The following is a 21,557-nucleotide window of genomic DNA, read 5'->3' on the forward strand; positions in this document are numbered from 1 at the left end:
AAAGAAGAGAAGGTTGAAGGTGTCACATAGCAGTCTTCCGATTCTTGAAGGATCATCCCAGGAAAGAAGATATGGATTTATTCTCCATAATGCCCAAGGGTGGGACAAGAACCAACGGATGGAAGCATTAAAAAAAGAGGTCCAAACTCAAAATAAGAAGGAATCTCCTAGCGCTACGAAGCACTGGGACAGCCTCCCTACTGAAGTTGTGGTGGTCCATCAAGAACTGGACAGGATGGTCTGAGGGTTCCTTCACTGGACAGGGGTTGGACTAGAAGACCTCTGAGGCCTTCCAGCCCTGGGAGTCCAACCTTCTGAATCCAGAAGTAGGAGCCAAGCAGTAAAAAAATATCCAGGATGGTCCCATCCTTCCCACCCAGGAGAAAGAGACTCTCCAGTTGCCCATCCCATGTCACCACTAACCGGTAGAGATGGTTGATCAGCGCCTTCAGGGTGGCTTTGTTGACAACCGGGAGGCTGTTGAGAAGCCTTCGGTAACGGCTGATCCTTTCGGTGGGGTCTTCCAGAGCTGCCAAGAGGAGCACAAAGCAGCGAACAAGGCAGAGTCATGAAAATCATCATCTTCTTCTTTTAATGACCCCATAATCCCTTAGATTATAATGGAGCTGAGTGTTTACTGGCCGGATGCCTTTCCTGTTGCCAGGGCGGAGTTTTGTTCAGCAGATCATATTCTCATTGTGCCCAGAGAGAGGGAAATAGCTGCCTCTACCTAGGATTGAACTTCCAGACAATGGAACAGCTCTTCCCTTCCAAAGGCCAAGAGACCAAGGTGGACTGATACAGGTGCAGTGATGGCTGGGGCCTGGGTGCCCCACCGTTACACATGGTCCTCATCTTACGACCAAAGTCTAACGTTTCCGTTGCTAAGTGATGCAGTTACATGAATTTTACCCCCTTTTTACGACCTTTCTTGCCACAGCTGTTAAGGGAATCACTGCAGTTGTTAAGTGAGTAACATGGTTGTTGAGTGAATCTGACTTGACCGCAAAAGGCGATCACATGACCGTGGGACACTGCAACTGGCGTAAGTACACGCCAGTTGCCATGGATCTAAATTTCGATCATGTGACTGTGGAGATGCTGCAACCGTCATAAGGGTGAAAGACGGTTGAAAAGTCCTTTTTTTTTCAAAGACTTTTCAACTTTGGTCACTAAATGAACTGTCGTAAGTCAAGGGCTTCCTGTGTCTCATTTTTTTTCTTGAAAAGCCTGCATCATTTTTCAGCTGTATGACACTGAACCAGCAGGGGGCGCAAGAGGGACATTTTAGGTATAGTCCTCGACTTACAACTACCAACAGCTTCTGTTGCTAAGGAAGGCAGTCGCTAAGGGAGTCGTGCCAGATTTTGTATCGCCGTTGTTAAGCGAATCACCCAGTCATTAAGCAAATCTCCACGGTTGTCGGAAGCCGGCTGGGAGGACCGCAAACGGCGATCACGTAACCCGAGGACACGGCACATGACCCTGGGGATGGTGCAACGGTCATAAGTGCGAGGACTGGTCATAAATCCAGGTTCTGCAGTGCCATCGTGACTTCAAACATCCGCTAAACAAATTGTTGTAAGTCTACACCCCCCGCACCCCCTTTACCGGGTACTTTGAGCCAGGCCTGGGCGGAGTCCTTGGTGAAGAGTCCCTCCTGCAGGTCCCGGAAGAACCGCTTGAGGGTGTTGGCCACGTCGTCTACCTGGTGGTCCTCTTCCTTCAGCCGGACCTTGCGGGCGTCTCTGCGGAGGGTTTCCAGCAGGCTGGTGGTCTTCGAGTTCTGCCCGCTCTTCCGGTAGATGCCCTCCGAGGTCAGTCCTGGGGGGGAGGAGGAGGAGGAGGAGGTGAAGGTCCCGCAAAGGGTTTTCCACCAACCCATCATAAAATTGGGGTCTGGACAGGTGACGAATCACTTCGTGACGGGCACAACTTACAACCACAGATTGCAACTCTCAAGGGCTACCGGCATTCAATTCTTCCGATTTGAAATTATTCCTAGATTTCTGATTGTTTTGGTACTTCTACTTTTTATTGCAAGGTAAGCTGGACAGTTTCTTCAGATAGGAAGGAAAAAAAGAAAGAAAGAAAGAAAGAAAGAAAGAAAGAAAGAAAGAAAGAAAGAAAGAAAGAAAGAGAGAGAGAGAGAAAGAGAGAGAGAGAAAGAGAGAAAGAAAGAAAGAAAGGGAGAGAGAGAGAGAGAGAGAAAGAAGGAAAGAAAGAGAGGAAGGAAGGAAGGAGGGAGGGAGGGAGGAAAGAAAAGACAAGGATGGAGGAAAGGAGAGAGGGAGGGAGGAGATGTGAGGGAGAAGGAAGGAAAGAAAATAAAAGGAAGGAAGGACTGAGAGGAAGAAAGGAAGGAAGGAAGATAATTGGGGGCATCCCTCCCTCCCCCTTCCCCCAAGGCGACCCCCCCCTCCCTGCTTACCGCACTGTGTGATATAATCGATGCATCTGTCCACAATGATGGGTACGTCCATTTCGGTCAGTTGTTGCTCTGACAAAGTGTCCCCGGAGCTGCCAGCTGCTCTCTGGATGGCCCCCACCCAGCCCGAGAAGGCCAGCCGTCTCTCGCCCTGGATGTACAGCGTCCTGGGAGGAGGAGGAGGAGGAGGAGGAGGAGGGAGAGGAAGAGGAGGAGGCAGGTGATGCCAAGGTGGGTTGGTGGGATGTGGGAAACCCTTATTGGCCACTCCACTCCTAGCAGCCCTCATCTGGCCCTTCCTTCCTTCCTTCCTTCCTCCCTCCCTAAAATTTTATCACATGACCGCAGGGATGCTGCAACGGTCGCAAGTGCGAGGACTGGTTGTAGGTCATTTTTTTTCCAGCGGCGTCGCAACGTCGAACCGTCGCTAAATGGACGGTTGTAAGTTGAGGACTGTCTGCATTGTCCCTGAACACTTCTTACCTTCTTCTTTCGACCAGCACAAGGACGTCATTTTCGAGGGCTGCAAAGCAAATGTAAGAATCAAGGGAGGGCGAGATCGGTACGGTAATTCATGCGCCAGATCCCACAGATCTACTCTGATCCCACTGAGTTTAAAGAGGATCCATTCTCAGCTCGGTTTACAGCAGCCCCCCCCCCAATCCATTCTGTGTGTCCCAAATCCTCGCTATGACAACTCTGGAATCTGCTTTATGGCTGCGATTGCAGGTCAGGGTCCCCAAAGTTGAGAGCTTTAAGGCTGGTGGACTTCAATTCCCAGAATTCCTCATTCTCTCCCCTCCCTCCCTCCCTCCCTCTCTTTCCTTCTTTTCAAGTTCTATCAATGGGGGCATTAACAATAACTACTTCCCTTCCCTCCCTCCCTCCCTCTCTCCTTCCCTCCTGTATCCATCCATCCTTCCTTCCTTCCTTCCTTCCTTCCTTCCTTCCCTCCCTCCCTCCCTCCCTCTCTCCTTCCCTCCTGTATCCATCCTTCCTTCCTTCCTTCCTTCCTTCCCTCCCTCCCTCCCTCTCTCCTTCCCTCCTGTATCCATCCTTCCTTCCTTCCTTCCTTCCTTCCTTCCCTCCCTCCCTCCCTCCTCCCTCTCTCCTTCCCTCCTGTATCCATCCATCCTTTCTTCCTTCCTTCCTTCCTTCCTTCCTTCCTTCCTTCCTTCCTTCCTTCCTTCCCTCCCTCTCTCTGGACACAGCAGGGTCAAATTTTCCAGGTGAGTTGCAATTCTGGTCTCAAAATTAGGGATTTTTTTCTGTCGGCCAACCTGAATTGAGGGGGGGCTCCTCTGAGACCACCCACCCGCCCACCTTTGGCAGAAAACGAGGTAGTCCTCCAGTTACGACCATAGTGGAGGCTGCCCATCCATCCATCACGGTTGTAACTCATGCCGGACGTAAAAGGCCTCAGTCATGCGGCCGACCCGATTTCGCACCCTTTTTCCCAACGGTCATTAAGTGGAGCCGCCATGGCCGTTAAGCGAGCCAAGGCTTCCGAGACGATTCCGGCCAGACAGGGCTGGGTTGTGCGTGGACTCACAGAGCTCCTGCAGCTTCCGCAGCTGGATGGCCTCCTCCTTCTCACTGCCGTCCAGGAAGGCGTAGAGGGTGGAGCCCACCAGGGCAAACCAGCCCTCCTTGGCCCGCTCCAGGCTCAGGCCCCCCTTGTAGCGCAGCCGCCCCAGGCGCTCAAAGTCCCCGGCCAGGAGCCCTTCGGCCGCCGGAGGGAGGAAGGCCTGCAGAGAGGGAGGGAGGGAGGGAGAGAGGGAGGGGGGAGGGCTTAGGATGGGAGGGGCAGCGGGTGGAGACCCTGGGCACTGCTTCCCATGCCCCCCCCCACTCTTTCGCCCTGTATGGTTAAGTGAGACCCCCCCTTGCCCTTCCCTCCATCCCTCCCTTCTTTCCTTCCTTCCTTCCCTCCCTTCTCCTTCCCTTCCTCCATTCTTTTCTTCCTCCCTCCCTCTCTCTTCCATCCTTCCCCTCCCTTCCCTTCCTCACTCTTTCTTCCTTTCTTCCCTCTCCCTTCCTCCTTCCCTCTCCCTCCTTCACTCCCCCCTCTCTTCCATTCCTCAATCTTCCTTTCCTCCCTCCCTCCTTCCTTCCTTCCCTCCTCCCTCCCTCATTCCCTCTCTCCCTCCGTCCTTCCTTCTCTCCCTCCTTCACTCCCCACTCCCTTCCATTCCTCAACCTTTCTTTCCTTCCTCCCTCCTTCCTTCCTTCCCTCCTCCCTCCCTCATTCCCTCTCTCCCTCCGTCCTTCCCTCTCTCCTTCACTCCCCACTCTCTTCCATTCCTCAATCTTCCTTTCCTCCCTCCCTCCTTCCTTCCTTCCCTCCTCCCTCCCTCATTCCCTCTCTCCCTCCGTCCTTCCTTCTCTCCTTCACTCCCCACTCTCTTCCATTCCTCAATCTTCCTTTCCTCCTCCTCCTTCCTTCCTTCCCTCCTCCCTCCCTCATTCCCTCTCTCCCTCCGTCCTTCCTTCTCTCCCTCCTTCACTCCCCACTCCCTTCCATTCCTCAACCTTTCTTTCCTTCCTCCCTCCTTCCTTCCTTCCCTCCTCCCTCCCTCATTCCCTCTCTCCCTCCTTCACTCCCCACTCCCTTCCATTCCTCAATCTTTCTTTCCTCCCTCCCTCCCTCCTTCCTTCCCTCCTTCCTTCCTTCCCTCCTCCCTCCCTCATTCCCTCTCTCCCTCCTTCACTCCCCCCTCCCTTCCCTTCCTCAATCTTCCTTCCTTCCTTCCTTCCCTCTCTCCATCTTCCCTCGTCCCTCCCTGACCTTGGCCAGGCACTTGACCCACTCCCGGATGGCCTTGGGGTTGTCCAGGCCGAAGAGGTAGAGTCTCTCGGCCTCCGTGTAAATCTCAAAGCTGTTTGCGTACCTGGAAGGAGAGACAGGAAGAGTGAAGGAGGAGGGGACCAAAGGAGAAGGATTCCCTGAGCAGAATGAGGGTCTGGGGTCTCTCTGAGCCTGGCAACTTTCATGCAGGGATTTCAGGATCCAACTAGGTAACACCATCAGTGGTAATGGGTAGGGTCTCATTAACCAGTTGCAAACTATTCAAAGGTACTAAGGGAACGAGAAGGGCAGAAAACTTCCGCTCCAGCAGCCAAGACCCAGATAAGCAGGGATTCACACCAGACAAACAATCAAGCAGAAAACGATAGCCAAATCAAGGCCACGCCTCCACTAACACAGGAAGCCACAGGCCACAGTATATAAACAGAGAGCAAACCTCACACTCCCGCATGCTGATGATGTTATCTAGTTGGGTCATGAGACGTCTGTAAGGAAGCCACCAAGTTTAGAGAGCACCAAGGTCCCCACAGTCCTCCTCCTCTTCCACCTCCTCCCCCTTCTAGCACTGATGACGTTCTCTAGTTGGGTCATGAAACGTCAGAGAACACCAAGGACCCCCTCATTTCAACCCTGAGCTCTAGAGGTGGGGGTACCCCTAGGCCCAGGTCAAGAGGCAGCTCTCCATCTCAAACACCCCCCCCTCCCCAATGGTCAGATCAAAAGTTCCCTCCAGCCCTGGCCCCAACCCCCAAGCCCCCCATCCCCCCCCGCCTCTCCTCCAGAGCCAGCCATCCCCAGAATGAAGAGAGGAGAGCAGGGACCCTGCACCCCACTGGGCTACCCCCCACTTCTCCTGCTCTGTAGGGCCTCTTCAGGGAAGGGCTGCCTGGGGCCCCAGTTCCCCACAGGGGACTTTCCAGGGGCCAAACTTGCAACTAATCCCCCTAACCAACCATCAGCAAGACGATCCAAGCCCCTCCCCCCACCCCCAGTAAAAGGCCCCCCAAGAACTTCGGCCCTGCCCACCCCCTTCCTTCCCTTCCATTCAGTACCTCTATAGATAGTCCTCAACTTACAACACTTCGTTTAGTGACCGTTTGAAGTTGCAAAGGCACCAGAAAAAGTGACTTATGGCCATTTTTCACACTTATGACCATTGCAGCATCCCCATAGTCACGGGATCAAAATTCAGACACTTGGCCGCTGACTCATACTTATGACGGTCGCAGCCTCCCGGGGTCACGTGATCCCCTTTGGCCACCTTCTTGCAAACAAAATCAATGGGGAAGCCAGATTTGCTTAACAGCTGTGTGACTCACTCAATGACTGCAGTGATTCACTTAACAACCGTGGCAAGAAAGGTTGTAAAATGGGGCAAAAACTCCTTCAATAGGATAGAATAGCAGAATAACAGAGTTGGAAGGGACCTCAGAGGTCTTCTAGTCCAACCCCCAATTTAACAACTGTCTCGCTTAGCAACGGGAATTTGGAGCTGGATCGTGGTCCTAAGCCGAGGACCGCCTGCATTACGCAACCCAGGGCAAAGTCATTGGACTCCCTTCCCAGGGAGGGAGGGAGGGAGGGAGGGAGGCAGCCACCAGCCTCACCCGTGGGTGTCCGGAGGATGAGTGGCCAGGCAGACGATTTCCTGCATCCGGATTTCTCCGCTGGGGACGGTGTGGGTGTTGCTCTCGTAGTAGTTGAAGACCCCCTCGTGCAGCTGGCACCACCGGCGGCTGAACTCTGCACGGGGACATCCACGGGGAGGGGAGGGGGGGTCAGTGAAGGAGGAGGCGGAGGCAAGGCAGCCAGGAGGGGGGACACTTGGGGCCCCAGAAGGAAGGAAGGACCCCTTTCAGGTGAAGCGTAAAGAAAGTTCCCAGACTGGGAAAAGAGTTTCCCCCAGGCAGATCTTCTCAGGGAATCGAGCCAGAAGAGCAGAGGCCTCGACTGAAAGACCTTCCAGGGTCCCTGGCGATGGGGGGGGCAAGCCCCACCCCCCACCCCCCCACCCCGCTCACTCCAAATGGGCTTTGCAACAGGACAAAGTCAACTTTGCATTCACCAGGAATGGGGCAGTTACAAGAACGGAGGGAGGGAGGGAGGGAGGGAGGGAGGGAGGGAGGGGGGAAGATAAAAGGAAAGAGAGAGAATGGGAAGGAAGAGAGGAGAAGGAAGAGGAGGAGAGGAGGAAGGAAGGAAGGAGAGAAAGGAAGGAAGGAGAGAGAATGGGAAGGAAAAGAGAAGGGAAGAAGAGAAGGAAGGAAGGAGAGAATGAAAGGAAGAGTGAAAAGAGAAGGAAGGGAAGGAGAGGAGAGGAGGGAGGGAGGGAGGGAGGAAGGAAGGAGAGAGAATGGGAAGGAAAAGAGAAGGGAAGGAGAGAAGGAAGGAAGGGAGGGAGGAAGGAAGGAAGGAAGGAAGGAAGGAAGGAAGGAAGGAAGGAAGGAAGGAAGGAAGGAAGGAAGGAGAAAGAAAATGGGAAGGAAGAGTGAAAAGAGAAGGAAGGGAAGGAGAGGAGGAAGGAAGGAAGGAAGGAAGGAGAGAAAGGAAGGAAGGAAGGGAGCTCTACCCTTTCTTTTCCTGGGCTTTGTTATGTGCAAACACCCCTAGGGAAGCCCCTGCCTCCAGCCGTCCCCCCCCTCCCCTCCCCCCCAGGGCTTTGCCTGACCTTCTCGGGACTTGCGTTCGAGAGCCAGCTTGGCCATGGAGGGCGTCTTGTAGAGGAAGCCATTGTGAGCCACAGAGAGCAAGATGACCGAGTAGCACTTGTCGGAGTTGGTGCCAGCGTCCAGCTGGGGGGTCTCTGAGGAGACAAGACACAGCAAAAGAGGGGCCAATGAATATTGGGCAGGAAGCCGAGGCTGCAGGAGGAAACTCAGCCACTTGTGGACTTCAACTCCCAGAATTCCCCAGCCAGCCATGAATGATAGAGTTGGGAGAGACCAGAAGGGTCATCTAAATCCAGTATTTCTCAACCTTGATGACTTTCAGACAGGTGAACTTCAACTCCCAGAATTCCCCATGCTGGCTGGGGAATTCTGGGAGTTGCAATCCACAAGTTTCAAGTGGCCCAATTCGGAGACCCCGGCCTCAAATCATCAGATCCAGCTGCCAGATTGCTTCCCAGTCCAGTAACTAGGCTGTTCCTGCTTTTATATCTTGCTAAGGCCGGGCAGCCAAATTCAACATCCCAAGTGGCTGGAAGGAGAGAAGGAAGGAGGGGAGAACAATGGAAACCAGATGTTCCACTAACGAAACAGCCCTCCAAGTTTGCCTCCTTCCAAAAGCACGTCTGGTTTTTCAGTCTGTCTCTTCTTCTCCCATCAACAGCTGCCGCCCTTCTTCGGTCTGGAAGAGTCCCCTTTAATCCTTCCAATCTCTTCCCAGCAGGCCAAGGGATGGGCCGATCGATCTCCTGCAATGAACTGATGTTTTAATGCTTCTTACGGTTTTAAAGCCTTTGACTGTTTTTATTATTTTCTTTTGAGACTTTAATTGCAATCTTTAATTTGAATGGTGAGCAGTCCAGAGTCGTTTGCTGTGATGAGCAGACACGGAAATCAAATCAATCACAGTCAATCAATCGATCAACAAATTATGTCTAGCTAGGAAGAGTCAGTCCAGGAGTTTGACAGCTTCTCCAGGGATCCAAATTCCTGCTTTTGACCCAAAAGGAAGCAGAGCAGCCCAGAGATCGGGGGCGGGGGGGGTTGGCTGCTATTTGGGGATGGGGTCTTCCTGCTTCGAAAGGAGGCCAACCCCCTTCCTTGCAAACATCCCTGCACAAATTTCTTAACTTCCTGATGGATTTCATGCCTTGCCAGGAAGCTGAAGAAGGAATGGGCCAGTTGCATTTGAGTGACTCACAAAACACCCCAGGACCATTGGTTTTTTTTCGCTGCTGGAAATTTCTCCCCGAAGACGCCCTGCATTCTTTCCTTTCTACGTTTTTTTCCGAGCTGGTTTTTCAAATTCACAGGCAGGTCTCTAGCCCTAGGATTTTCTGGTGGTCTCCCATCCAGGGTTGACTGACTCCCAGGGTCAGTCAATGAATCACTAAGTCAGAATAGAGCAGGAAGGGACCTTGGAGGTCTTCTAGTCTAGTCCCCAGCTCAGGCAGGAGACCCTGGACCATTTCAGACAGGTGACTTCCAGTCTCTTCTTTAAAATCTCCAGTGATGGAGCGCCCACAATTAAACAGAATAACTGAGTTTAGAAGGGACCTTGGAGGTCTTGTAGTCCAGCCCCCTGCTCAAGCAAGAGAACCTATACAGATACTATTTCAGATAAGTGATACTCTAGTCTCTTCTTAAAAACCTCCTGTGATGAAGCAGCCACAACTTCTGGTGGCAAGCTGTTCCACTGGTTAATTGTCCTCACTGTCAGGAAATTTCTCCTTAGTTCTAAGTTGCTTCTCTCCTTGATGAGTTTCCACCCATTGCTTCTTGTTCTACCCTCAGGTGCTTTGGAGAACAGCCCGACTCTCCCTTCTTTGTGGCAGCCCCTGAGATATTGGAAGACTGCTATCATGTCACCCCTGGTCCTTCTTTTCATTAAACTAGACACACCCAGTTCCTGCAACCGTTCTTCATATATTTCATTCTCCAGGCTCTTCCTTGAACTTTTTCCAAAGTCTCAACATCTTTTTTGTAATGTGGTGACCAAAACTGGACGCAGCATTCCAGGTGTGGCCTTACTAAGGCTTTACAAAGCGGTGCTAATCCTTCACGCGATTTTGATTCTGTGCCTCTGTTTACACAGCCAAGGATTGTATTACCGAAAATCACACAATTGCAAAAGGCAGCTTTGCTCTGAGGATATTTCACACCATCCAACCACCAGAAGGTCTTTGTGAAGGACTTGATAGGAGATGGATAAAAATGCCAAATTCAGTCTGAACCTCTGGTCGACTGTGCCACCAACCATAATAACGTGCCAAAGGTTCAGGATTTGCTTCGTTCTTCTCCATTGTGCTGAGAAGCCTTGAAAGGGCCACCCAACAGGAGCAAAATCCCTCCCCCACCTTCCTTCTGGGACCTGACAGCTCATCCAGAGGTCAGGAAGACCCCATAGTCCATTGGCTGCAACCTCTGTGCTCCGGGATGCCACGAGGCAAAGTCTTGGCCTGTCCTGAAGCCCCTAAAGGAGGGGTATTCACCCCCACCCCCCTCCAGCCCCCCCTTCCTTTCCATTTGCATCCCCTCCCCCCAGCCCCCTTACCTGAGCTCTTGTTCTGCAGCAGGAACTCCATCTGCAACCTCTGTCCAGCTTGCTCCGCCAAGGCCAGGGGGGTGGGATAATCAGGGTCTCCAGAGTAGCAATTCACTTCAGCCCCGCAGAAGAGCAGAGAGAGGGTCTCGGCCAGGTCGCTGGTGGTCACTGCCGTGCACAGAGCCTGCGGGAGGCCAGGGGGGTGACCGGGGGGCAGAGGGAGGGGAGAAGAGGTCACCTTCAGACCAAGAACCTCAGATCTGGGGAAGGCGGCCCCACTAGTGAAGCCGGCCAGGGGAGAGACTACAGAGTCGGAAGGGACCTTGGAGGTCTTCTAGTCCACCCCCACTACCCAAGCAGGAGACCAGGACAGTGGTGAAGATGAAGGAGGAGACACGGAGAAGGAAGTAGGCTGACCGGCTCCTGGACGAACCTCCGGCGTCTCTGCACTGGTCAGCGGTGCAGAGGGTGGAGAGAGGCCGAAGGGCGAGGATCCGGCTCTGCTGGAGCGCAGATGCTGACAACATCTGGAGGAGGCAGCCAAGAACCGCTCCCACTCCCAGATTGGCCGGCAGTCGGAAAACCCGGAGCCCAAAGAGCCAAATTGTCTGGGCTGCAGCCGCCCTCACCCCGGGGACCTGAGGATACCGTTGGAGAGAAAATTCCTCCGCTGGAAGGGGACGCCCAAGCGGAGGTCAGCTGGATCGGGCCCTCCAGGGACCCCCGAGGTGGGGGAGCACGCCCACCATAAACAAGCCCTTCCTGGGCTCTTCCCCCCCTCCATGGGGCAGATGTCGTGAGTCAAAAACTTCCTCTCTCTTTCCAGATCCAGCTTCCTGTTGTTTTGCTAAGGTCCTGCCCGCCTTTAAGGTTCTAGTCCTCAGTTACACAGCTGCTTTCTTAGCCAGTGCAGCCTCCTGCCTCACCTATTGGCCTAAGCACGCCTTCCTTGCCCCTCTCCCCACCTGCCCCTCCTCGGGGGTCCTGTCCCAGGAGAGCATTTTGCTACTTGGGGGGCGGGGGGTGTTCTGAGTTCGAGCCTTTCAACTGCCGCCCTTGCCAAATCTGCCCTTCCGGCCCCTTCCAGGAGAGGCTGGAAGGGAATGGCAGGAGTTGAATCCGCTGCCTAAGGAGGAACCAAGTTATGGGGGAAGGGGAGGGCAGAGGGTCCATCATTTGGGCCGACTGGTGGGGAGGGGAGGGTGTTGTTTGGCTAGAGGGGGTTAATTTTGAGGCAGGCCATTTCTTGGCACCCTGAACCAAGGCTCGCCCATCTGGGGCCAGCCCACAATCCCAAAAATGGGTTTCTCTTCCAATTTCCTGCAAAACTGGTTAGGTCAACAAAAAAGAAAGAGAAGGAATTTGAGAAAAGGATGTTTTCGCTCCTCAAAGGCAGGCGGGGGGGGGGGGATTTTTTTCCCCACCCAGAAACCTGCCTCGTTTCCTCTTTTGCAAAGAGCAGGATCAGGTCTCCAATGTGGATGGAAATCATAGAATCCTTCCTTCCTTTTCCTCTTTCTCCCTTTCTTTCTTTCTTTCTCTTTCTCCTTTTTCTTCCTTCCCTCCTTCCTCCCTCTCCCTTCCCCTCTCCCCTCCCCTTCCTTCCATCCATCCATCCATCCATTCTTTCTCTTTCTCTCTCTCCTTTTCTCCCTTCCTCTCCCTCTCCTCCCCTCCCCTTCCATCCATCCATCCATCCATCCATTCTTTCTCTTTCTCTCTCCTTTTCTTCCTTCCTTCTTTCCTCCTTACTCTCCTACCCCTCCTCTTCCTTCCTTCTTTCCTTTTCTCTTTCTCTCTCTCTTTTCTTCCTTCCTCTCCTCCCCCTCCCTTCCATCCATCCATCCATCCATCCATTCTTTCTCTTTCTCTCCTTTTCTTCCTTCCTTCTTTCCTCCTTACTCTCCCTACCCCCACTCCTCTTCCTTCCTTCTTTCCTTTTCTTTCTCTTCTCTCTCCTTTTCTTCCTTCCTCCCCTCCCCACCCTCTCCTTCCTTCCTTCCTTCCTTTCTTCCATTCATCCATTCTTTCTATTTCTCTCTCCTTTTCTTCCTTCCTTCTTCCTACCTCCACCCCTCTTCCTTCCTTCTTTCCTTTTCTTTCTCTTTCTCTCTCTCCTTTTTCTCCCTTCCTCTCCCTCTCCCTCCCCCTCCCCCCTCCTTCCTTCCATCTATCCATCCATTGGTTCTCTTTTTCTCTTTTTCTTCCTTCTTCCTTTCCTCTTTACTCTCTCTACCCCTCCCTCCTCTTTCTTCCTTCCTTCCTTCTTAAGCGAATCAATGCAGCTGTTAAGTTAGATACGAAGCAAATCTGGTTCCTCCATGGACTTTGCTTGTCGGAAGGTTTGCAAAAGGGGGTCACACGACCCCTGGACGTTGCAACCACCCTAAGTACATGCCAGTTTCCAATGGCCACGAGTTCTGATCCTCCGGCCACCAACCTTGTTGAGTTCCTCCTGGTTGCCGAAAAGAGGGTGATACCGCCGGTATTTGCCCTCCCGGTATTTGGCGATCAGGAAATGCCGCCGTTCCTGGCTGTGGCTCTCGGGGGTGATGGTTTCGCTGGGGGGCACGTTGGCTGCCCAGAACTGGTTGGCCACCACGTTGCCAATCTGGAGGAAGAGCTGGGAAGGAGAGAAGGAGGAGGAGAGGAGATTAAGGCCGCCAGGAGTCCAGGATCTCCGTTCTGTGTGATTCTAACAGATGAACAGAGTTGGAAGCTGTGGTGGGTTGCTACCAGTTCGCCCCAGATTGGGTGAACTGGTAGCGGCAGCAGCAGGAAGTTCCACTCACCCACCCGGACGCTTCTGCGCATGCGCACACAAGTGCATGAGCAAACTGGTAGCAAACTAAATTGAAACTCACTGCTGGTTGGAAGGGACCTTGGAGGTCATCTAGTCCAACCCCCCACCCAGGCAGGAGACCCTACACCATTTCTGACAATTAGCTGTCCAGTCTCTTCTCGAAAGCCTCCAGGGATGAAGCTCCCACCCAGAGCCCCCACCTATTCCTCTCCTTTGAGTACTTGACAACTTACAACCATTCGTTTAGTGACCGTTCAGAGTTACAGCAGCACTCAAAAAAAGTGACTTATCACCATAGGGTTTTTTTTCTCACTTAACGACCGTTGCAGCATCCCCCTGTCAGGTGATAAAAATTTGGGCGCTAAGCAACCGGCATGTATTGAACAGAATAACAGAGTCGAAAGGGACCCTGGAGGTCTTCTAGTCCAACCCCTATACAGGGCAGTCATCAAGTTACGACCACAACTGAGCCCCAAATTCATGTTAAATGAAAAATTTGTTAAGTGAGTTTTGCTCCATTTTACAACCTTCCTTGCCACCGTTGTTAAGTGAAACACTGCGGTTGTTAAGTGAGTCACATGGTTGTTAAGTGAATCTGGCTCCCCCATTGACTTTGCATGTCAGAAGGGGATCACGTGACCCCAAGAAGCTGCAGTTTCCATCCATCCTATTATTAATTTTAAGAGGTTTTAGTTTTATATATTTTAAAGTTTTTTAGGCCAATTATAAAATAAGTTTTTTTAATTTGTATTTTAATTGTATATTGTATTGCCTGTTTTTACTTTTGGCTGTACACCGCCCTGAGTCCTTCGGGAGAAGGGCGGTATAAAAATCGAATAAATAATAATAATAATAATAATAATCCTGCTCTTTACACCACAGTGTTTTTGGGAAAATGCTGCCCCCTCATGGCTGCTTGTGTCCATTGCAAGGATGAAAAGTAGCCCCTTTTCTCAAAGAAGTAGAAACTTCCGTTTGCAGGGACAAACCTCCCTCCTCCTGTTTGCTCCATAACAACAACCCTGTGAGGTGGCTTGAGTAGAGAGAGAGAGGGACTGGCTCAAAGTTTCCCATCCGGCTTTCATGCCTAAATCAGGACTAGAACTCACTTCTCCTGGCAATTGGCTCAGAGTCACCCAGCCACTTTCATGCCTAAGGCAGGACTAGAACTCACCGTCTCCCACTTTTTAGCCTGGTGTCTCTAACCACTAGACCAAACTGCCTCCCTTGCCTCAGTTTACCACCCTTCCTGCCCCTGAAGCCTTCAGGACAGGCAGAGCGCAGGTCTTGACGCAGCCTCCCGATGCCCCTTGGCCTCTCCCAGACGCTCCAAGGGAGAACATCTGTCCAAGCTCCCCCCCCCCGGGAGAGAAAGTCCTCGTGCAGCCACTCCTGACCGATACCTCAATCAGCTCCTCCGTCCAGACCTTCTTGTCCATCTTCAGACTCCGCACCTTGGTCACGCTGGGTCCCAGCCCTCGATGTTCTCCTGGGTGGGGAGAAACGGAAGAGGAGAAGCCATCTGGTCATAAGCTTAGACGGGGGAGGTGGGGGGAAGGGGGTGGGCAAGCCGGCTTCCCCTTAACAAGCTCAGAAGCATGGGAGGGGGATTCCTCTTTTCACACTGGGTAGGTTCTCCCAGGGAGCTTAGCCCTGGCTGGACTGGGCATGACCCACTGCGAGGGACAAGACGGCACGTGAGGCTGCCCAGCTAAAAGGGGAGAAGATGACTTAACCTCCCTCTTAAGGTGGTGGGACCGAAAAGGGCCTTCTCCATGGTGGCTCCTTCCCTGTTATTTGAAGAACCATCATCTCCCAGTCATCGCTACCTGACCATTCGCTACCAGTTCGCAGATGTGAGCGTGCGCCTCCTCCACACGTGGGCAGAGCCTTCTGCGCATGTGCAGAGGGTCAAAAATGGGATGTGATGACATCCAGGCGGGTGGGCGGAGCTTCCTGCCACCGGCACTACCGGATCACACGATCCGGATAGAACCGGTTGAATTTCACCACTGAACCTGATCCATCAAAGCAGGGAGGCAGGAGATTCAGGAGTCCCCCTCCCCTCTTTAAGGAGGTCCATTTTAGTGGGTACGAGAAGAAGGGCCTTCTCCGTGGTGGCTCCCTCCCTGTGGAACATCATCCCTGCGGTGATAAGGCTGCCCCCATCTTGACCCTCTTTCGAGAGGCCCTGAAGACCTGAACTTGCCAACGGGCTTGGAGTCCCCAAAGGGAGGATAAGGAGCCCGTCAAGGGCTTGGTGTGATTGTTGTTAGTGGCATTTGCACGGGGGGTTTTAAGCCCCTGGGAGTCACTGTGAGCTGGGTGGCCGTATTAAACGTTATAAACAACTAAACAAACAAATCACAACTCCTTTCCCATTAGCGGTGTGGGGGCCTCATTGCTCTCTGAGCTTGGTGGTTTCCTTGCAGATGTTTCATGGTCCAACTAGGTAACACTATCAGTGCTAGGAGGGAGGGGGGTTTGCAAAGAGGAGGAGGAGGAGGACAGTGGGGTCCTTAGTGCTCTCTGAACTTGGTGGTTTCCTTGCAGATGTTTCATGACCCAGCTAGGGGACAGCATCAGTGCTACCATCATTAGCGCTGATAATGTTCCCTAGTTGGGTGATGAGATATCTGCAAGAAAATCGCCAAGTTCAGAGAGAAACATAATTCTACCCAGGGGTGAAATGCTCCCAGTTCGGACCGGATCGCCTGATCCGGTAGCGATGGCGGCGGGTGGTTCGGAGAACCGGTAGCAAAAATCCCTGCCCCCCTCCCCCATGCCCAGCTGAGCTGCGTGATCATCAGAGGTTGTTTTTTTTTACTTTTAAAAGCATTTTTTCTTCGGCCGAAAAAATGCTTTTAAAAGTAAAAAAAAAAGCCTCTGATGATCACACGGCTCAGCTGGGATCGTCAGAGCCTTTTAAAACCTCTTTAGCTGAAGAGGTTGTAGAAAAAATGCTTTTAAAAGTTTTTTTTTTTAAAGTTGGCCACGCCCACCCAGTCACATTAACCAACACCAAGCCACGCCCACGAAACCGGCAGTAACAAATCTTACATTTCACCCCTGATTCATTAATGTGGATTAAGATTAAGGGAACCTTGGACAAGGCTGGAGTTAAATCCAGGCAGGTGATGGGAATTTCAACTCCTTCACTTCTCTTGATCGTCGTGGAAGGTGGCATCTCCCATCCTTCCATCCAGCAGCTGCTGCTGGGGGCCCTACCTGCACATCGCTTGCAGATGACCACGCAGAGGTTGATGGAGCCCCAGTCCGGCTTGGGGGCCCCACAGTCGGCGCAGAAGCAGTTGTCCTTCGAGGCCCAGATCTTCTCAGCCACCTCAAAGTTGGAGAGAGCCTCAGCTACTGACTGCTGCATGGCCTCCACCCACAGCTCCTTCTCCTGGTCAGACTCAGCCATGAAGCTGGGAGGGAGAGAAGGGGAAGGGTCAGCCGACCGCTTTATAAGGCCTTGGCAAGGCCACACTTGGAATATGGGCTAGTCCTCAACTTACGACCACCACTCAGCCCTGCATTTATGTTTCTAAGGGAGACAGCTGTCAAGGGAGTTTCGCCCCCATTTTACGATCTTTCTTGCCACGGTTGGTAAGTGAATCACTGCAGTCATTAAGTGAGTCACACAATCATTAAGCAAATTTAAATTTTAAATTTGGTTTTAATTGGGTTTTATTTGAGCTAGATTTTAAATTTGGTTTTAATTGGGTTTTATTTGGATGTTTTAATTAACGGGCTTTTTGAATAAGTTTTTTAACTGTTTTTATACTGTATTTATATGTTTTTAAATGCCTGTAAACCGCCCTGAGTCCTTCGGGAGATAGGGCGGTATATAAATATGATTAAATAAATAAATAAATAAATAAAATTCGGCTGCCCCCTGGACTTGGCTTGTCAGACGATCACAAAAGGGGATCGTGTGACACACACCCTCGGGACACTGCGACTGTCATAAATATGAGTCAGTTTGTTTAACCTCTGAATTTTAACCACATGATCGTGGGGAATGCTACAATGGTCGTTAAGTGTGAAAAACGGTCCTAGGTCACGTCGTAACTTCAAACGGTCACTAAATGAACTGCTGTAAGGCGAGGACTACCTCGAGAGAGGGGTGAGTGATCCCAAGGGCGGGGCGAGAGAGAGGAAGGGGCCACAGCTCTAAGCGTGGGGGTCTCCTGGGCCCACAAATAACCCAAGTAGGCACCCAGGAGATTTGGTAGATCCTTCAAGGTCAAATCCCTGACATTAACCAGAACGAAATCCTCCTGGATCTGTCCGAGGTCTCTACCTGAAGATCCGGTAAGGTGTGGTCAGATCAAAGCACCTTCGGTCCACGTCTTTTACGTTGCCCACATTCATCTCGATGTAGGTGATGCCAATCCCCAGTCGGAATTCCTGTGCCAAGACACACATACGCACCCCCAGGGTTACCCACACGGGAAGCAGAGGGGCAGGTTCAAGAGAGAGAGAGAGGAAAACTAAAGACAGGGGTGCAAAGCAGAATAACAGCAGAATAACAGAACTGGAAGGGATGTTGTAGGTCATCTAGTCCAGGGATCTCCAACCTTGGCAACTTTAAGCCTGGAGGACTTCAACTCCCAGAATGCCCCAGCCAGCTTTGCTGGCTGGGGCTTTCTGGGAGTTGAAGTCCGCCAGACTTAAAGTTGCCAAGGTTGGAGATCCCTGATCTAATCCAACCCCACACCCCAAACTGTCTCTCAAGCACTACACCTGGGTGGAAAGCCAACTCTCCAAGGCTCTGGGTTTTTGTTCATTTCTTTTTTTTTTCCCCAAGAAGCGTTTGGAGTTCAAGAGCCCATTCCAACCTCAAAAACAGCCAATGATCAAAAACAGCCAATTTCAACCTCGGAACCCCACATTTGGAAGGCAAACGGTCTCCGTCTGAGATACAGGCTGGGGTTTGCATTGGGGGTTTATTTGACAACCTGTTGTTTATTTGACAAGAGGTCCCCATGAATGAACACCCCCCCCCGTAAATATTCTTAATAAATAATAATAATAAATGCATTCTGCCTGCCCTAAGAAGGGGATCCCGTCCGAAAATGTTTTGTAAATGATCTGAATCTGAAATTTGGGGGGGGGCAGGGGGGGCTTTATTTTCGTAAGCCACTAGGAGTCACCGTGAGTGATTTGGGCAGCCATATAAATTTTCTTAATAAATTATAATGATGATGATAATAAATTACTGCATTCAGTTTTGGTCGCCACGATGTAAAAAAGATGCTGAGACTCTAGAAAGAGTGCAGAGAAGAGCAGCAAAGATGATGAGGGGATTGGAGGCTAAAACATATGAAGAACAGTTGCAGAATTTGTGTGTGTTTAGTTTAAGGAAAACAAGGACTAGGGTTGATGTGATAGCAGTCTTCCAATATCTCAGGGGCTGCCCCAAAGAAGAGGGAGTCAAGCTATTCTCCAAAGCACCTGAAGGCAGGACAAGAAGCAATGGGTGGAAATTAATCAAGGAGAGAAGCAACTTAGAACTAAGGAGAAATTTCCTGACAGTTAGAACAATTAATCAGTGGAACAACTTGCCTCCAGAAGTTGTGAATGCTCCAACACTGGAAGTTTTTAAGAAAATGTTGGATAACCATCTGTCGGAGATGGTGTAGAGTTTCCTGCCTGGGCAGGGGGTTGGGCTAGAAGACCTCCAAGGTCCCTTCCAACTATGTTGTTATTATTAATTGAACTCTGCCTGAGCCCAGAAGGGATCCGCAGGTCATGCAGACCAGGGGTCTCCAACCTTGACAACTTCCAACTCCTAGAATTCCTCGCTGGCTGAGGAATTCTGGGAGTTGAAGTCCACAAGTCTTAAAACTTCCCGAGCTTGGAGACCCCTGCTGTAGGTCATCCAATCCAACAGCCTTTTCCACCTGGACTGAATCGGAAATATTTGCTGGTCCCCTGAAAAGGGGTCCGTTAGGTCATCCAGCCCAACCCCAACCTGGTTGCGCAAGATTTTTTTCTTTGTAGGACCATCCACAAACCTCGACATTCTTGTAGAGGAAGACCTTCTCCCCAGCCACGGCCACGTAGAGCTTGCTTTTAAAGCCCCTCAACTCCAGAAGTCCACTCTTGTCCACAGAGTCAAGGCTGCTGCCGGCCGGCTGTAAACGGGACGTCCTATAAAGACACCTGGACTTCTTTTCGTCCACCATCTTCTGCACGGCCTTGATCCATTCGTTGCGTTCAGCTGCAAGGGGAAAGGAAGCCAGGTAGGATTACAGAATAACAGAGTGGGAGGGACCTTGGAGGTCTTCTAGTCCATCCCCCTGCTCAAGCAGGAAACCTCTAGAGCAGGGGTCTCCAACCTTGGTCCCTTTAAGACTTGTGGACTTCAACTCCCAGAGTCCCTCAGCCAGCAAAGCTGGCTGAGGAACTCTGGGAGTTGAAGTCCACAAGTCTTAAAGGGACCAAGGTTGGAGACCCCTGGTCTATATCTCTCTGGGTGTTTCCGCATAGATTTTGGAAGTCCAGAGCCAGGTCATAAGTAGCTTTTCAGGAGTCCATTGTAATTACACGTAATTTATGATCACTCATAAATTAAGGAATATTTGAGGGTATGAGATGCCCAACTCAGCGCCCCAATTCCAGTTGTACAGTTTGAGTTGATCCCTGTTCACTTCCAGAGCTGACTTCCGGAAAAAGACATAGATTAAAACAGACCATATTTGATGGAAAATATAATACTGCAAACTACTTGCAGTAGCAAAATATAATACTGCAAACTACTGTACAGGATTGCAAGGGACCTTGGAGGTCTTCTAGCCTGACCCTCTCCTTAAGCAGGAGATCCTATACCATTTCAGAGAAATAGTTGTCCAATTTCTTCTTAAAAGCCTCCAATGATGGAGCACCCACGATTTCTGGTGGCAAGCTGTTCCACTGATTAATTGTTCGCAATGTCAGGAAATTTCTCCTTAGGTTAGGAGGCCTCCAGGAAGATTATTTGGGGCAAGACCCCAAAACAAAGACTGAGATGGTTTTTGGAGTCTAGGACCCCCAAAAGTGTAATTCAGAATAGGAATTTTGGTCACCTTGATACAACAAAGCAAATTAAATACCCAGACAATACAATGTTTATTAAGCACTAAGGAATGTAATTAATAGAAAATTAATAAAATTTATTTAAAAAGAGGTTGAGACTCTAGAAAGGATGCAGAGAAGAGCAACCAAGATGATGAGGGACCGGAGGCTAAAACATATGAAGAACGGTTGCAGGAACTGGGTATGTCTAGTTTAATGAAAAGAAGGACAAGGGGAGACATGATAGCAGTTTTCCAGTATTGGAGGGGCTGCCCCAAAGAAGAGGAGGGGGGGTCAAGCTATTCTCCAAAGCACCGAAGGCAAGACAAGGAGCAACGGATGGAAACTCATCAAGGAGAGAAGCAACCTGGAATTAAGGAGGAATTTCCTGACAGTGAGAACAATTAACCCGTGGAACTGCTTGCCACCAGAAGTTGTGGTTGTTCCATCACTGGAGGATTTCAAGAAGAGGTTGGACAACATTTGTCCAGAACCCAAAGGTGTTTTTTCAAGAGGCAACCGGAATTTCCTTGTTTTTTCTTTGAAGATGTTTCGCTTCTCATCCAAGAAGCTTCTTCAGCTCTGAGTGGATGGTGGGGAAGAAAAAAATCAGAGCTGAAGAAGCTTCTTGGATGAGAAGTGAAACATCTTCAAAGAAAAAAACAAGGAAAGTCCAGTTGCCTCTTGAAAAAACACCTTTGGGACAACCGTGACCTGGATGACTGAGAATCTCCAGAGGCATTTGTCCAGAATGGTGTAAGATCTCCTGCTTGGACGGGGGGGGTTGGACTAGAAGACCTCCAAAGTCCCTTCCAGCTCGAAGATTCTATGCTCTATGATGTTTGGAAATGAACATTGGCATTTGAGCATTTATTCCACCCAACGCCAGAGCCACAAGGAGAAGAACATCAATGCATCTTCTGGTTCTCCCACCAGAGAAATGACCCACAATGAGCAACCCAGCATATTTACCATCGCTCTCTGCCCGGAAAGCGAACGTCCGGTTGTGGGTGATAACTTCAAACTTCTGGTCCCCGATGCTGGAGACTTGGGAGATGGAGGCCACCAAGATGAAGCGCTTGGAGTAAACATCCTGCAACGCAAAGAAGAGAGAGGGGAAAAATGGGGGAACCCAGAGGTGCTCAGTCTGTGCCCCCTTTATCCAAGCTAGACAGGAAGAGGAGACCACACTAAGTTCGCAGAGCGTCCCGTCTTCGGTGGGCCTCTGGTGGCTCAGGCTGGTA

General features: G+C 51.1%; 1 protein-coding gene across 5 annotated transcripts in view; it reads right to left on the reverse strand.

The window, feature by feature from the left end:
• Positions 1 to 21,557, reverse strand: part of ARAP1 (ArfGAP with RhoGAP domain, ankyrin repeat and PH domain 1) — a 108,617-nt gene that overhangs the window by 16,617 nt on the left and 70,443 nt on the right. For all 5 annotated transcript variants that reach the window (XM_058184809.1, XM_058184806.1, XM_058184808.1 and 2 more), the window contains 15 exons: positions 21,286 to 21,406; positions 19,275 to 19,480; positions 17,558 to 17,664; positions 16,480 to 16,679; positions 14,655 to 14,740; positions 12,889 to 13,071; positions 10,458 to 10,632; positions 7,906 to 8,040; positions 6,845 to 6,980; positions 5,217 to 5,319; positions 3,981 to 4,176; positions 2,912 to 2,951; positions 2,432 to 2,595; positions 1,612 to 1,824; positions 424 to 529 (listed from right to left, as the gene is read on the reverse strand). In XM_058184809.1, the coding sequence (XP_058040792.1) occupies positions 424 to 529; positions 1,612 to 1,824; positions 2,432 to 2,595; positions 2,912 to 2,951; positions 3,981 to 4,176; positions 5,217 to 5,319; positions 6,845 to 6,980; positions 7,906 to 8,040; positions 10,458 to 10,632; positions 12,889 to 13,071; positions 14,655 to 14,740; positions 16,480 to 16,679; positions 17,558 to 17,664; positions 19,275 to 19,480; positions 21,286 to 21,406 (2,171 nt within the window). The remainder of the gene's footprint in view (positions 1 to 423; positions 530 to 1,611; positions 1,825 to 2,431; positions 2,596 to 2,911; positions 2,952 to 3,980; positions 4,177 to 5,216; positions 5,320 to 6,844; positions 6,981 to 7,905; positions 8,041 to 10,457; positions 10,633 to 12,888; positions 13,072 to 14,654; positions 14,741 to 16,479; positions 16,680 to 17,557; positions 17,665 to 19,274; positions 19,481 to 21,285; positions 21,407 to 21,557) is intronic.

The sequence above is a fragment of the Ahaetulla prasina genome, chromosome 5, assembly GCF_028640845.1.
Source record: "Ahaetulla prasina isolate Xishuangbanna chromosome 5, ASM2864084v1, whole genome shotgun sequence".
NCBI lineage: Eukaryota > Metazoa > Chordata > Lepidosauria > Squamata > Colubridae > Ahaetulla > Ahaetulla prasina.